This window comes from Thamnophis elegans, chromosome 12 (assembly GCF_009769535.1).
Source record: "Thamnophis elegans isolate rThaEle1 chromosome 12, rThaEle1.pri, whole genome shotgun sequence".
NCBI classification, from domain to species: Eukaryota; Metazoa; Chordata; class Lepidosauria; order Squamata; family Colubridae; genus Thamnophis; species Thamnophis elegans.
Window position 1 is genome coordinate 5,193,232 of NC_045552.1, and position 12,145 is coordinate 5,205,376.

General features: G+C 48.1%; 1 protein-coding gene across 1 annotated transcript in view; it reads right to left on the bottom strand.

The window, feature by feature from the left end:
- The window catches only part of POU2F2 (POU class 2 homeobox 2), a 39,390-nt gene that overhangs the window by 16,936 nt on the left and 10,309 nt on the right, over positions 1-12,145 (bottom strand). Inside the window, exons 2-5 of the mRNA XM_032227668.1 lie at positions 10,552-10,617; positions 5,077-5,111; positions 4,910-4,966; positions 541-678 (exon numbers count right to left, since the gene is read on the bottom strand). Coding sequence (XP_032083559.1) covers positions 541-678; positions 4,910-4,966; positions 5,077-5,111; positions 10,552-10,617 — 296 coding nt within the window. The remainder of the gene's footprint in view (positions 1-540; positions 679-4,909; positions 4,967-5,076; positions 5,112-10,551; positions 10,618-12,145) is intronic.

The window sequence follows — 12,145 nt, forward strand, 5'->3', positions numbered from 1 at the left end:
AACAAATATCTCACTTAACGACAGAAATGGTGGGCTCAATCTGTTCTCCTATGAACATCTGTGTAAGTAACGTCTAGATAACAATAAACCACTTAAGTTTGCTCAGCACTTTCTTTCCTTTTAGGAGAAAGGGCTGGTTGCCCGTATGGTGCGCAGTGGTTAGAATGCAGTACTGCATGCTAATTCTGCTGACTGCCAGCTTCCAGCAGTTTGACAGTTCGATTCTCAGTGGCTCAAGGTCCCTTCCTTCCGAGGCGAGTAAAAGGAGGACCCAGATTGTTGGGGGTAATATGCTGACTCTGTAAACCGCTTAGAGAGGGCTGTAAAGCAGCGCGAAGCGGTATATAAGTCTAAGGGCTATTGCTAATCCTAGAGTGAATGTTTGAATTTTGCCAGCATGGATTGCAACTTCCCTCCTCCACTTTCCTCCACCCTTGGTGGCAATACTCGAGGTAGAAATGATTCAACAGGTTTCAATACCCTTCTGTTCCACCTCTCTTCAGCCAAAGGTGAATTGCAGAAACTGCCCGTTGCACTTACCCCAGCAAGTTGGCTGCCTGCTAACATGAGCTGAGCCTGGGGTAGGTGCGGCTGCTGAGCTTGGGGGGCTGGGGCTGGGGCTGGGGCTGGAGCTGGGGCTGGAGCTGGAGGCATTTCTGTAGAGTCTTCAGCTTTGATCTGGAAGGGAACAATAATAACCTTGAATGGAATTCTGCACCAATGATTAATTACTATGTATTGGATTGTTGAGTTTTCCACCAGTCTTAAGACTGTGAATCTAACTGCAGGTTACCCATATGGAGTAAGAGTAATAGGCACCTTGCGTGCAATTATGAAGCCTCTGGAGCAACACTTGAACTTCATCCGGCACTGACAAAATCGCCATCAGTCAATTGCAAACAACAGCTTTACTCAGAACCAGTGATGTGCAGTCAGTTGAGGCAGGGGAGGCACAGCCTCACCACTCCCATCATGAAAAGAAAAAAAAATGTAAAAGGAAAAAGGCGAGAGCTGAGGTCAGGCTGAGCTAGTTGCTCCCTCACCATGGATGACTCTGCTTAACTGTTTAAAAAAGCCCCTAAAAAAGCGCCCTCTACTATGAGGCAGAACTCTGTGCCTCATCTAGTCTGACTTTAGGTGTTTTATGATCACTCAAGTAGAGTTAAGCAAGGGTTAAAAGCCTAAAAATTCCTGATGTAGGTGAGGCACGCAGTTCTCCTGCCTCACAGTAGAGGGCGCTCATTTGGGCGGGGCTTCTTCAGAGGACCCGAGGCAAGAGCAGAGTTGAAATCCTCTCTGAAACAACTGGAAAAGGTACGTGTGGGTCAGAGGTAAGGGGGAGTTGAAGTCCACAAGTCTAAAAAAATTTGAAACCCACCACTGCGTCAGTGCCTCACCAGCCATAAACCTCACCGCACGTCACTGCTCAGAACAGCTTCCATCCTGCGACACGGCCTCTAACACAGTCGAACATCTACATCTTGGGAAGGACCAGATAGGCGGATAAAAATGTCAAATCCAGTCTGAACATCTAGCCAAGTGTGTGATCAACCCTAATGTAGATGGTCCTTGACTTACAACCGTTCGTTTACTGATCACTCAAAGTTATGACGGTGCTGAAAACAGGACCATTTTCACACTTGCAACCGTTTCAATAGCTTCATGGTCACGTGATCAAAATTCAGGCGCTTGGCAAGTGACTCTTATTTATGATGGTTGCAGTGTCCCGGGCTCATGTCATCAACTGTTTCTTTGCCCTGTTGCTGGGTGGGCGTGGTCATGGGGGCACGGCCTACTTGGCCTCCCGTACCATGGTGGGGAATCATTTTTGCCCTCCCCAGGCTCCGGAGGCTTTCTTCGAGCCTCTGGGAGGGCGAAAACAGTGCCCCCTGGGCTCCGGAGGCCTGTTTCCAGACTCCCAGAACTTCCGGGAGGCCTGTTTTTTGCCCTCCCTGACCCTCCACATGGGCCCTGCACTTACTGGCATGATGAATGGGCCACGGGGTAGAGAAGGGGTGGGCGGGGCCAGCCAGTCCTTCCAATTACCAGTTCAGTGAAGCAAATGCAAAATTAACATCTGGTTCACCCAAACCGGCTGAATCCCACCCCTGAGATGGCTCCTTTCTTGTATTTTTTTTTTTTAAACGTGAAGCTCGCTTCTCTGAACCGAATAGTGATGTCTCACACTAGAACCAAGGGTCAGCTGTCAGAAGGATCCTGTACTGGAGAGATTGAGCCCTCTGTCCCAGCAGGGAGATGAAGGGGCTGATTCAGTGGAGACCCTCCTCCACTGCAGCCAAGATCCTGTGCAGTTCGACTTGAGGAATTCCGAGCAACGGGATCCAAACCAAGGGTGGGTTACTGCCGGTTTTACTACCGGTTCACAACCCTCACGCGCACCAGACGCATGCTGTGCACGCATGCACTGTTCAATGTAAATTGTTCTTCACGCATGTGCAGAACAACTTACGGTGAACTGTGCATGCGCAGTTACTAAAAAGCAAAGTGGCGGTGGAATAACGGCGGCAAGGGAACCAGTTCAGGGGGTGTGGCAGACCTGGGTCGTTGCCGGTTCTGTGACCCAGACCTGAATTCCCCTACCAGTTCAGCCTCAACTGGGCTGAACCGGGAGCAACCCACCTCTCTGATCCAAACCCAGCAAACTTAAATCTCTGCTACACTGCAGATATTAAGTAAGGAGTTCTTTGTAGGGATGAGAAATAATGCAGTGCAATACATTCACATCCCGCCCACTGACCAGTGCAAGATGATTTATCGCTACTTGGCTTCCTGTTTTTCTGCCAGAGTTGGGGCGCAGGGAATTCCCCCCTTAAACCAACCTTGATTCAAAAGTTCCTATCAGGTTGATAACAAAAGCACAGGGCACTTCCCATTTTGGGGAGGGGGGGGAGGGGGTGTCTTTCTTTGTCAGCGTGATTTTGACCTGCAATGTCCGGCTCTGGCCTTTGTTGGGAGGGGGAGTTTCAGGATTTCCAGGAGGGGCAGCCAGAATTGTTTGCAATATTGCAGAAAGTGCAACTTTTAAAATTACGTTAAGAGCTGAGCTGTTGAAGTTATCTAATTCTATGTCTCAAAAGAGAGAGAGAGAAAGAGAGAGAAAAAAAGGGAACAGATTGTGGTTTGGGCAATATGCAAATTTTTTCTGTGCAATCAGTTAATCAAAATGCAAGTGATTAATCCAGCTAAACAGACACGCACAGAGAGAGTTTACAGGCTTCTTAATAGCATCATTCAAGCCGGCGTCAAGAGTTTTGGTCTCATTTCAAAGCTAAACCCAAACAGACAAGGATAAAGACCCAGTTTAAAAACAGGGGTGCTGAATTATGGGCCATGAGTACCTTACATCATACCTCCAAGATTTAAAAAAAAAAAGATTATGTATACAATCCTTGACAAGTGAGATGTTTGTTGAGCTGGTCACCAAGACTTAGTACACACAGTTTTAAAGCATTAGCCTAGAGCCGTGATGGCGAATCTATGGCACGCTTGCCAGAGGTGGCCTGCAGAGCGCTCTCTGTGGGCACCTCGTTGCCAGCTGCTCTTCTGGGCCAGCTGATCTTTGTGTGTGTTGGAGGCCCGGAAATGCAAAGACCAGCTGGCATGCGCACACCGGCCATCTGGTCTTCTGGTTTCTGGGGCTCCGGCGTGCGTGAAAACCAACTGGCCCACGGACATGCACTCACTGGGAACCAGAAGACCTTCGGGTTTCTGGGGCTCACTTATGCATGCACATTCCGGTTTTGGGCACTCGGTACTGAAAAGGTTTGCCATCACTGGCCTAGTCCAGTGTTTCTCAACCGTGGCAGCTTGAAGATGGGTGGACATCAACTCCCGGAATTCTGCAGAACAAAAGATGACCACGCCTATTGTCTCATCCCCAAGAATGCACCCTTTTCTTCTGTCCTGGATGGAAGCTAAAGCTCACCTCAACCCAGCTTCTGACCCCAAGTCAGTCCAAGCCAGTGGTGGGTTTCAAATTTTTTAAGAACCTCTTCTGTAGGTGTGGCCTGCTTTGTGGGAGTGGCTTGCCGGCCATCTGACTGGGTGGGAGTGGCTTGCCAGCTATGTGACCAAGTGGGAGTGGCCTGGCAGTCATGTGACTGGGTGGGCGTGTCCAACTTGCAAAATGTGGTGAAACTCGCTTAACAACGCTCTTGCTTAGCAACCAAAATGTTGGCTCAGGAACTCTGGCACTGAAGTGTTCAAGTCTTAAAGCTGTCAAGTTACAAGACCCTTGCGCCCCTAAACCTTTAGAAAAAAACCCCAGGGTTGTTCAAACGTGACAGCTTTAAGAGTTGTGGACTTCAACTCCCAGAATTCCTCCTCCAGTCGTGTTGGCTCAGGAACTCTGGCATTGAAGCACGCAAGTCTTAAAGCTGTGAAGATACAAGGCCCTCGCACCTCTAACCCTTTAGGAAAAAAAACCTCAGGGGTGTTCAAACTTGACAGCTTTAAGACTTTAAGGTTTAGATAGGACTCTTAGAGGCGGGGGGGCAATTGGTGAGCCAGCCAATCAATGAGTGGTGTGCGGGGCAAGCGTGGTGCAGAAGGGCAGGGGGAGGGAGCTGGAACCGGTTCTAAATGGCACGGTAGATTTGTGGAACCTCTTCTATAGAAGAGCTTAGAACTGGCAGGAACCCACCCCTGGTCCAAGCCAATCTGAATGCCAGATGCCTTGAGAGCGACGTTTCTCAACCTTGGCGATTTTAAACGATGTGGACTTCAACTCCCAGAACTCCCCCAGCCAGAAATGCTGGTGAGGAATTCTGGGAGCTGGAGTTCCACCCATTTGAAAGTAGCCAAAGGTTGGGAAACGTGGGGAATTCTAAGAAGAAATGACACCACCTCGTTGGTTCCGTAGGTAGTCAAGAGGCAAAGTGGGACTTACCTTGGTGCCCGTAATGGTTGGGGATGGGGAGAACGGGGAAGGTTTGCTCTGCTGAGTCTGGAAGGGAGAACACGAAGCAACTTCAGCACAGGGAGTCTTAAGACTGGGGCCCACCTCAAGATATAACTATTTCCTTACTCCCACTGCTCCTGCCCAAATGTCCTCACCTGATGGTTTGTGTCAGGTCCATTTCTTTCTGTATCTGGAAGCAAAAAAGTTACATTCACCACATAGGGTCCATACTAAAAGGGTCTCAAGAACCCCCAACTTGATCGAACAATCCACCCATCTCCCAATCTCCCCAACAGATCCTCAGAGGCTGATCCATTTCTTTCTTTCTCCCTTTATGGATCCTGTGCTTACTTCTGCAGCTTATAGTGACTGGAAGAATTCCACGTCTGATGAAGATGTTTCTACAATTCTGCAGTGTTATATCAATATCTGAATCACTGACTCTGGGCCACGGATAACCGCTGTACATGGGGATAGATAACAGACTCCAGAGCGACACATCAGAAAGGAATAAAAAATGAGGAAATATGCCTAGAATATAATGGCATTGCCTAGTCATATTTTGAGTTCACGCTCTTCGTTTTCCATAAACAAGATCAGTGTGTACAAGCCTTGTTATGGCCCTGATAGTTTTGATAGTGCTGATAAAGAAATGGAAGCAATCATTATTTTTGTCACCTACAACCATTCTCAGTTTATTTACATTATTTTTATTTAGATAAAAGATAGATGATCCTTTAAGACTGGTCTGCGAAAGTATTAAATAACTGACGGGTGTGTGATCGTGCATCACTGTTCATCATTCACAAGTTATTGGTGTGGTCTTGTTAATGTTCGGATTAGTTTAAAATTCATTCTGAAAATGTGGTACTTCTGCGACAGCAGTAATAGCAGTGGCCCGATCTCTGAGAGGCTGCCACAAGGAAGAGAGTGCCAACCTATTGCCCAAAGAAAACTGAAGGCAGAACAAGAAGCAATAGATGGAAACCAACCGAGAGAACCAACCTAGAACGGCGGAGAAATTTCCTTGACAGTGAGAACGATTAATCAGTGGAACGACTTCCCTCCAGAAATTGTAGGTGCTCCAGCACTGGAGGCTTTTAAAAAGAGAGTGGACAGCACTTCGCTAAAATGGTGTAAGATTTCCTGCCTGAGCTGTGGGTTGGACTAGAAGACACCCAAGATCCCTTCCAACTCTACTATTCTGTTATTTGTCTTTTCTCTAAAATAGAGTGGGGCAGTGGTGAGTTTCAAATAATTTAACAACTGGTTCTCTGTCCTAATGACCAGGTGGGTGGGTGGGGCTTGGTGGTGATGTGACCGTGTGGGCGTGGCCAAATCAACATTACTCAGGTCGATGGGCGCTTCGCCTTAGCTGTGACAATGTAATAAGGGTTAACCGGAGAGGCTGTTTCTGTAAGCAGGGCAATAAAAATTAAGCTAGAAACAACACCAGAATGTTTCCTTCCTGCCTTCCTTACAGGATTAGCCCTGTAAAGAGGAAAAAAACCAAAAGAAGATTTCTTCCAACAACCGGTTCTCTGAACCTCTTAGAAAGTTAAGAACCGGTTCTTAACTGAACTGGCTGAATCCCACCACTGGAGTGGGGGATATTTTCCAGCTGGAGGAAAAAAAGTGGCTCTCCAAACCATCCTAATCCTCCCCTAAATCCTCCCCTTCAATGCCTTCTTTTGGAGCAATCTCTATCCATCCCGCCTTCCCAACCAGAGATGCAAAGCTGTTAAAACCTGGCTGTTCCGGCAGGCCTGGGGCTGTTGACCTTATTGTTAAGGTCCAGCCCCGATTAGAATGAATGCATGTTGTGAATTTTAAACTATTCTTTTTATTTGTCTTTTTTTTTCTTTTTTCTTCCTTCTCTGTAAGCCGCTCGGAGTCCTTCGGGATTGGACGGCCTATAAATTTAATAAATAATAATAATAATGATTCTCGTGCCATCCAGAATTGGGACAATCCCATTCTTGGCAATCCAAGAGTCACAAAGTGCTTGCTCCAGAAGTGGGTTGCTCCCGCTTCAGCTTGGTTCGGCCGAATTGGTAGTGGTGGCGGTGGGAGGCTCCGCCCACATGCTCGGACGCTTCTGTGCATGCGCAGAAGCATCGTGTGCACACGAGTGTACGCATGAGCGAACTGGTAGCGACGGGATTTGAAACCCATCTCTGGGTTTGCTCCCATCTTTCCTCTGCACACAAGAATGGGACCACCCAATGGAGCAGAATTGCCTTATTTTCTTCAACTTGAATAGAGATGAAAGGGATCTTGGAGTTTTTTAGAGTTTTTTTAGAGTTTAGAGTTTTATTGGGATTTATATGCCGCCCTTTTCCCTGAGGGGACTCAGGGCGGCTTACAACCACAAGGGAGGGGGGTGCAGTGTCAAAAACAGAACAGTATGTGAACAAAGAAAAAATAGTAAAAACACAACTTTCATTCAGCAATCAAACACTCGGGCGGGTAAATTGGGAACCTATCCCCAGGCCTGCTGGGAGAGCCAGATCTTGAGGGCTGCGCGGAAGGTCTGGATAGTGGTGAGGGTACGGATCTCAACGGGGAGGTCGTTCCACAGGGTCGGAGCTGCAACAGAAAAGGCTCTCCTCCGTGTGGTTGCCAGTCGGCATTGACTGGCAGATGGAATTCGGAGGAGGCCCAGTCTGTGCGATCTAATTGGTCGATTTAGGGAGGTAATCGGCAGAAGGCGGTCTCTCAAGTACCCAGATCCACTACCATGGAGTGCTTTAAAGATGGTCATCAGTACCCTGAAGCGCACCCGGAGACCAACAGGTAGCCAGTGCAGCTCGCGGAGGACGGGTGTAACGTGGGCGAACCGCGGTGCGCCCACTATCACTCGCGCGGCTGCCTTCTGGACTAGCTGTAGCCGCCGGATGCACTTCAAGGGCAACCCCATGTAGAGCCCGTTGCAGTATTCCAGCCTAGAGATCACAAGGGCTCGAGTGACTGTTGTGAGAGCCTCCCGGTCTAGGTAGGGCCGCAACTGGCGGACCAGGCGAACCTGGGCAAATGCCCCCCTGGTCACAGCTGACAGCTGGTGGTCAAAAGTCAGCTGTGGGTCCAGGAGGACTCCTAAGTTGCGGACCCTATCTGAGGGGTATAAAATTTGACCCCCCAGCCTAAGCGTTGGTGTATTGGCCAAATTATTGGGAGGGAAGCACAACAGCCACTCGGTCTTGTCCGGGTTGAGTACCAGTTTGTTAGCACTCATCCAGTTCCTAACGGCCTCCAGACCCTGGTTCATCACGTCCACCGCTTCATTGAGTTGGCACGGGGCGGACAGATACAGTTGCGTATCGTCCGCATATTGGTGGTATTTTATCCCGTGCCTCCGAATGATCTCGCCCAGCGGTTTCATGTATATGTTAAATAGTAGGGGGGATAAGACCGAACCCTGCGGCACCCCACATGTTAGGGGCCTCAGGGACGATCTCTGCCCCCCGACCAACACCGACTGCGACCTGTCCGAGAGGTAGGAGGAGAACCACCGTAAAACAGTGCCTCCCACTCCCACCTCCCGCAGACGTCGCAGAAGGATACCATGGTCGATGGTATCGAAAGCCGCTGAGAGGTCAAGGAGAACCAGGATGGACGCATAGCCTCCATCTCTGGCCCTCCAGAGATCATCGGTCAATGCGACCAAAGCGGTTTCTGTGCTGTAACCAGGTCTGAAGCCGGACTGGAAGGGGTCAAGATAACTAGCTTCCTCCAAGGCCCGTTGAAGCTGGAAGGCCACCACCTTCTCAACAACCTTCCCGATAAAGGGGAGGTTGGAGACAGGACGAAAGTTGTTTAGAATGGCTGGATCTAAGGATGGTTTCTTCAGGAGGGGTCTCACCACCGCCGTTTTCAGTACGGCGGGGAAGTGCCCCTCCCGAAGAGAGGCGGTCACAACCGCCTGGATCCAGCCATGTGTCACCTCCCTGCTGTTGGCAACCAGCCAGGAGGGACACGGGTCCAGAATACAAGTGGAGGCACTTACAGCTCGAATGGCCTTGTCCACATCCCCAGAGGCAACATCCTGGAACTCAACCCAGAGATGGTGTAGCAAGTGGTCCTCCTGTGTCTCGGCTGGATCTACTGCGGTGGAGTCCAAGTCCGATCGAAACCGAGCTACTTTGTCCGCCAAGAATTGAGCATAGTCCTCAGCTCTACCCTGTAAGGGGTCTCCCGCATCCCTCCTATTGAGGAGGGAGCGGGTTATCCTAAACAGGGCGGCTGGGCGTGACTCGGCGGACGCAACCAAGGCAGAGATGTATGATCTTTTTGCAGTTCTTAGTGCTCGGACATAGTCCTTGGTGCAGGTAGTTAAAAGTGCTCGGTTCGACTCGGACTTATCGGACCTCCACAGGTGCTCTAGGCATCTCCTCCGGCGTTTCTTCTCCCGGAGCTCCTCGGTAAACCAAGGAGGCCTCCGGGATCCACTGACCCGTAGGGGCCGTAGTGGCGCGTAGAGGTCTTCTAGTCCAACCCCTTGCTCAAACATGAGGCCCTATACCATTTCAGGCAGGTGGCTGTCCAGTGTCCAGCCTCTTCTTAAAAACCTCCAATGTTTGAACGCCCAAAACCTCTGAAGGCAAGCTCCTTCACTGGTTAATTGCCGTTACTGTTAGTTACGTTTCTCCTTAATTCCAGTTTGCTTCTCTCCTTGGTTAATTTCCCTCCATTGCATCTGGTCCTGCCCTCTGGTGCTTTGGAGAATAGCTTGACACCCACTCTCCCTTCTTTGTAGCACCCTCTCATTTGAATTTTTTTTTTTAATTTTATTTATTTGGTAATGGTGTCTCAGAGGGAGATGTTTCATTTAAGGCGTCAATGGTGGAAGTGGCACCCAAACCAATGAATAACAATTTGTCATTTGGCTTCTTTTTAACCATTTAGTCTTGATGACTTTATAGGCAAGTGCTGTCCATGCTACCCTGTCAATCACGGCTTCTTTCAATTGTTGGATGTTCAACTTTGCATCAGATTTGGTATTATCAAGCCAGTGGGTTTTTTGCTTGCCCTTCCTGAATAACAATGCTTTATGCTAAACATTGCCTGATTCTTCTACTTGGTCCATTCTCCTTTGTTTAGGTCCTTATTTTTCTCAGGACAGTAACTTTTAAAAGGTTCCCCCCCCCAATGCTTTGTTTCTCAGCGCACCAAGAAGTCCTCCTCCCATTCTCTTGTTCCTCTTCGTCCACTACTTCGGATACTAATTTTGATTCATGTCCAAAACTGGCTAATGCAATACAGTAGCACCGACTTGTCTCAGGAGTATATTAATACTATTTATTAGGCCTAATGACTCCTTTATATCTTGAAGATGACTGGGGGAAAAATTATGTATAAAAAAGCCAATTTCTGGGCTCCTGACTTTTCTATTAAGGCCCTACAACGGAAAGCTGGAATCTGACCCTGCAGGGATCTCCTTTATTTATTCATTCACTTGCATTCTGTATTTTTAATACCTTCTTAAATTTAAAAGGGGGAAAAGAAAATGAATTAGCTTCAAAGAAGCCATCGCTGCAGAGAAAAGTGCGTTCTCATTTCAACCGGCCTCCGCAACAGCCTTTCTGCTAATGAATAAATGCATCCTTATTCTTCCCATCAAACCAACTTACCTGTGTGGTCTTCTTGCAGCTCCAGGTGCACCTTCTCCAGTTCCAAGGGCTTAGACATTCTTACTTCTGTGAGAAAAAGGAAGGATCAAAAAAAAAGGGAAAGGAAAATGCAGGTGAGTTTTAATAAAGGTACACAGAAGATAGTGGGGGCAGAAATCAATGCCAATAGCAATAGCACTTAGACTTATATACTGCTTCATAGTGCTTTACAGCTCTCTCTAAGCCAGGGGTGTCAAACTTGATTTCATTGCGGGCCCCGCATCAGGGTTATATTTGACCTGGAGGGGAGTAAGGGGGGCTTGGCCAGCTTGATGTCACTTGTGTTAGGGATTCCTGTGGCCCGAGCTCTGTTTTCACCTGCAACACCCTCCTGAAACTCTCTGTCATCAAAAACGGCGCTCAGGAGGACCGCGCACGGAGCTTGGGAGCTCTGCTTTCATTGGCAGATGCTGCAGGAGGCTGTCACGGCTGAAAACGGAATTCATGAAGGCTGTGCACAGTCCCCCACCCCAGCTCCATTTTCGCTAGCAGAGGTACTGTGCACCAGATCTTCGTTGTTTCCAGAGCGGTCCCACGGGCCAGGTCTAAGCACCCTGTGGGCCAGATTCAGCCCACAGGCCTTGAGATGGACACCCCTCTCTAAGTGATTTAGAGAGTCAGCCTATGGTAAGGTGACCAGATGTCCCACTTTTGGCGGGACAGTCCCGATTTTTAATAATTTGTCCCACGTCCCACGGCATTTTAAATAAGTCCCGATTTTGTTTTTTAATCAACCCCCCCCCCCGGTCAATGGTGTCCCGCTTTAACCAATGTTAAAATCTGGTCACCTTAGCCTATGGCCCCCAACAATCTGGGTCCGCATTTTACCGACCTCGGAAGGATGGAAGGCTGAGTCTACCTGGAGCTAGTTAGGATTGAACTCTATCCACTGCTCCACCAGGGCTCTATTATGTGCCAAATCTGTGTAACGTGACTTGTACCAAACTATCAAACAAAAAATGGAGAATTGGAGAAGAAACCAACACTGATGGATTTAAAACGAAAGAAATGAAATGAAAGAAAAAATTTAAATTATCAGGCTAGCTCATTTCTAGGTTGTAATATGACACGGCAGAATTCAAACCATATAAAATCTGAAAATAAACGCCTCGTAGATGTCAACTGATTCTAACACACCATAACTGAAACTTCCAAAACTATTGCTTGTGAGTTCCCAGTGTTGTAATCTTGGCAAGCTGCCTGGAGTCACTGGTGTGAGATGGGTAGCTATATTAAAAAAAAAAGTGGGAAGGCTATTGCCTGCATATATATATATTTTTAAATCTCCTCCGAGAAATAAAATGGTTTAATCTTGGTTTTCTTTTAATGAAAACTGTAATTCAGCAAAGCAGCTGGAAAAAAATCCCTGAGAAGTCTATATTCCTGCTTGGAACCAAGAAAACTTCTTTCTTTTACACCCATTAGAGACCCTCACCCAGTGGTGGGATTCAAATAATTTAACAACCGGTTTGCTGCCCTAATGGCCAGCTGGGTAGGCGTGGCTTGGTAGTCATGTGACTGTGTGGGCGTGGCCAATTCAACAATACTTAGGTTA